We start from the raw sequence: 1,548 nt of genomic DNA, 5'->3' as shown, positions 1-1,548 counted from the left end.
TCTATTTTCTGTTTCTTTTTCTTGAATCATATGTTTGGTTATTATGAGAATTAAGATGGACAATTGCTGGACGGTGCATAGCCCCTGTACTATGTCCATGTACCTTTTTTTATATATATATATATATATATTCTGGCCGATATATATCGGATATCAACCAATATTGGATATCGGTTTCTGAAAACTTGAAAGACATGACCAACATTTTATTTATTCTAATGAGATGGAAGAATCTAAAACCCCATTGTCTCATTGTTTTGTTTTAAACTTTAAAAGTAAAGAGTTAAACTTATGATAATGAATTAGGTTTAATATGGGATTAGTCACTGTTTATAATGGCATGGCATCTCCTGTATTCTTTGGGTCATGCATGGTTAGATGTGTTTAAAATAATCATGTAATGTCTTGTACAGTTAATCCTACTGTGTAAGTAAATATTTAAGTCTAACCTAGAGAAAAACCTGTACATTTATTGTTTAAACTATCAAACTCATTTTAATACTTTATGAGGTAGTTAAAAGCAGTATTAGGTTTTAACAACTCACCTCATATTTTTGGTGCTTCATTTGCTCCATGTAATCAAATTTCTCAGATTCCAGCTGGTAGATCCAGTTCCACATCTCCTGCGCCCGGTTCCTACGAATAAATACACCGTTTTTATTACCAGACTGTAAATGTTGTCGTTTTTATGGTTACATTTTGTTTTATAGCGATTCAGCAGGGTAAGTGGCTCTAGAGTAAAGCTTTAAAGGAATGCACAATTAACCTTGACATTAGACTTTATTTAAAAACATATATATTTTCAATTTAAACATGATGCTGTGAAACAACTGTAAGTTTTTAACCCTATAATGCCAAATGTATCGTATTTGATACATACGGTTTCTGAAATGTTTTGCATCTGACACCTTTTGCATAATTTAATGGTAAAAACTTTGCTCAAAATCCTATTGTACACAATCAGATATACCTGATAACAGAGGGCAGAAGACTACACAAAAAATAATCTTGACTTATCACATAGTAATAAATTATTAATATCAAAAATGTATTTTTCTGTTTTTTCTTTTTACATATTTTGTTAAAAGGGCAAATAAAGAATTCAAACCAAAAAAAAAGTAATTTTCTGTTTTGTTTTATTCTTGGATCGGGCTTTAAAGGGTTAAAGATTTAAATTGCTAAAAAACAAAATTTTAGAAATGTTACATGGATCTTAACAGGTTGTTTGTGCTACACTGCATTTTGGGTAAATGACATATGCTAGGTTGTGTAGCATTAGCTCTAGAGGTGGGCGATACCAGGAATTTTTAATCGATACAATACTAAGTAAATACAGAGTCAGTATCGCTGATATCAATACAATACCAATACTTTTTAACATTTAGGCTTTATGTATTTATTTATTGGGGCAATGAGCAAAGTTTCGTCTCTTCTCTCTGTTTCTGTAGCTCAATGTTTTCTTGCTGGTGTTGGGTTTTCATGTGCTTACATACACTTGTTGTGTTTCCACTGCATTTCCGCTTTTTTTTTACAACCCCTACAGCTTGC

The 1,548-nt window shown here is 31.4% G+C and overlaps 1 protein-coding gene across 1 annotated transcript in view; it reads right to left on the bottom strand.

Moving 5' to 3' along the window:
• LOC107101247 (troponin T, slow skeletal muscle-like) overlaps positions 1–1,548 on the bottom strand; it is a 9,217-nt gene that overhangs the window by 4,693 nt on the left and 2,976 nt on the right. Inside the window, exon 5 of the mRNA XM_015400088.1 lies at positions 546–636. Within this exon, the coding sequence (XP_015255574.1) occupies positions 546–636 (91 nt within the window). The remainder of the gene's footprint in view (positions 1–545; positions 637–1,548) is intronic.

This window comes from Cyprinodon variegatus, unplaced genomic scaffold (assembly GCF_000732505.1).
Source record: "Cyprinodon variegatus isolate N-32 unplaced genomic scaffold, C_variegatus-1.0 Scaffold1069, whole genome shotgun sequence".
In the NCBI taxonomy this organism is placed as follows: domain Eukaryota; kingdom Metazoa; phylum Chordata; class Actinopteri; order Cyprinodontiformes; family Cyprinodontidae; genus Cyprinodon; species Cyprinodon variegatus.
Note: the sequence above shows the minus strand (reverse complement) of the source record. Positions and strands in the feature narration are given on the sequence as shown.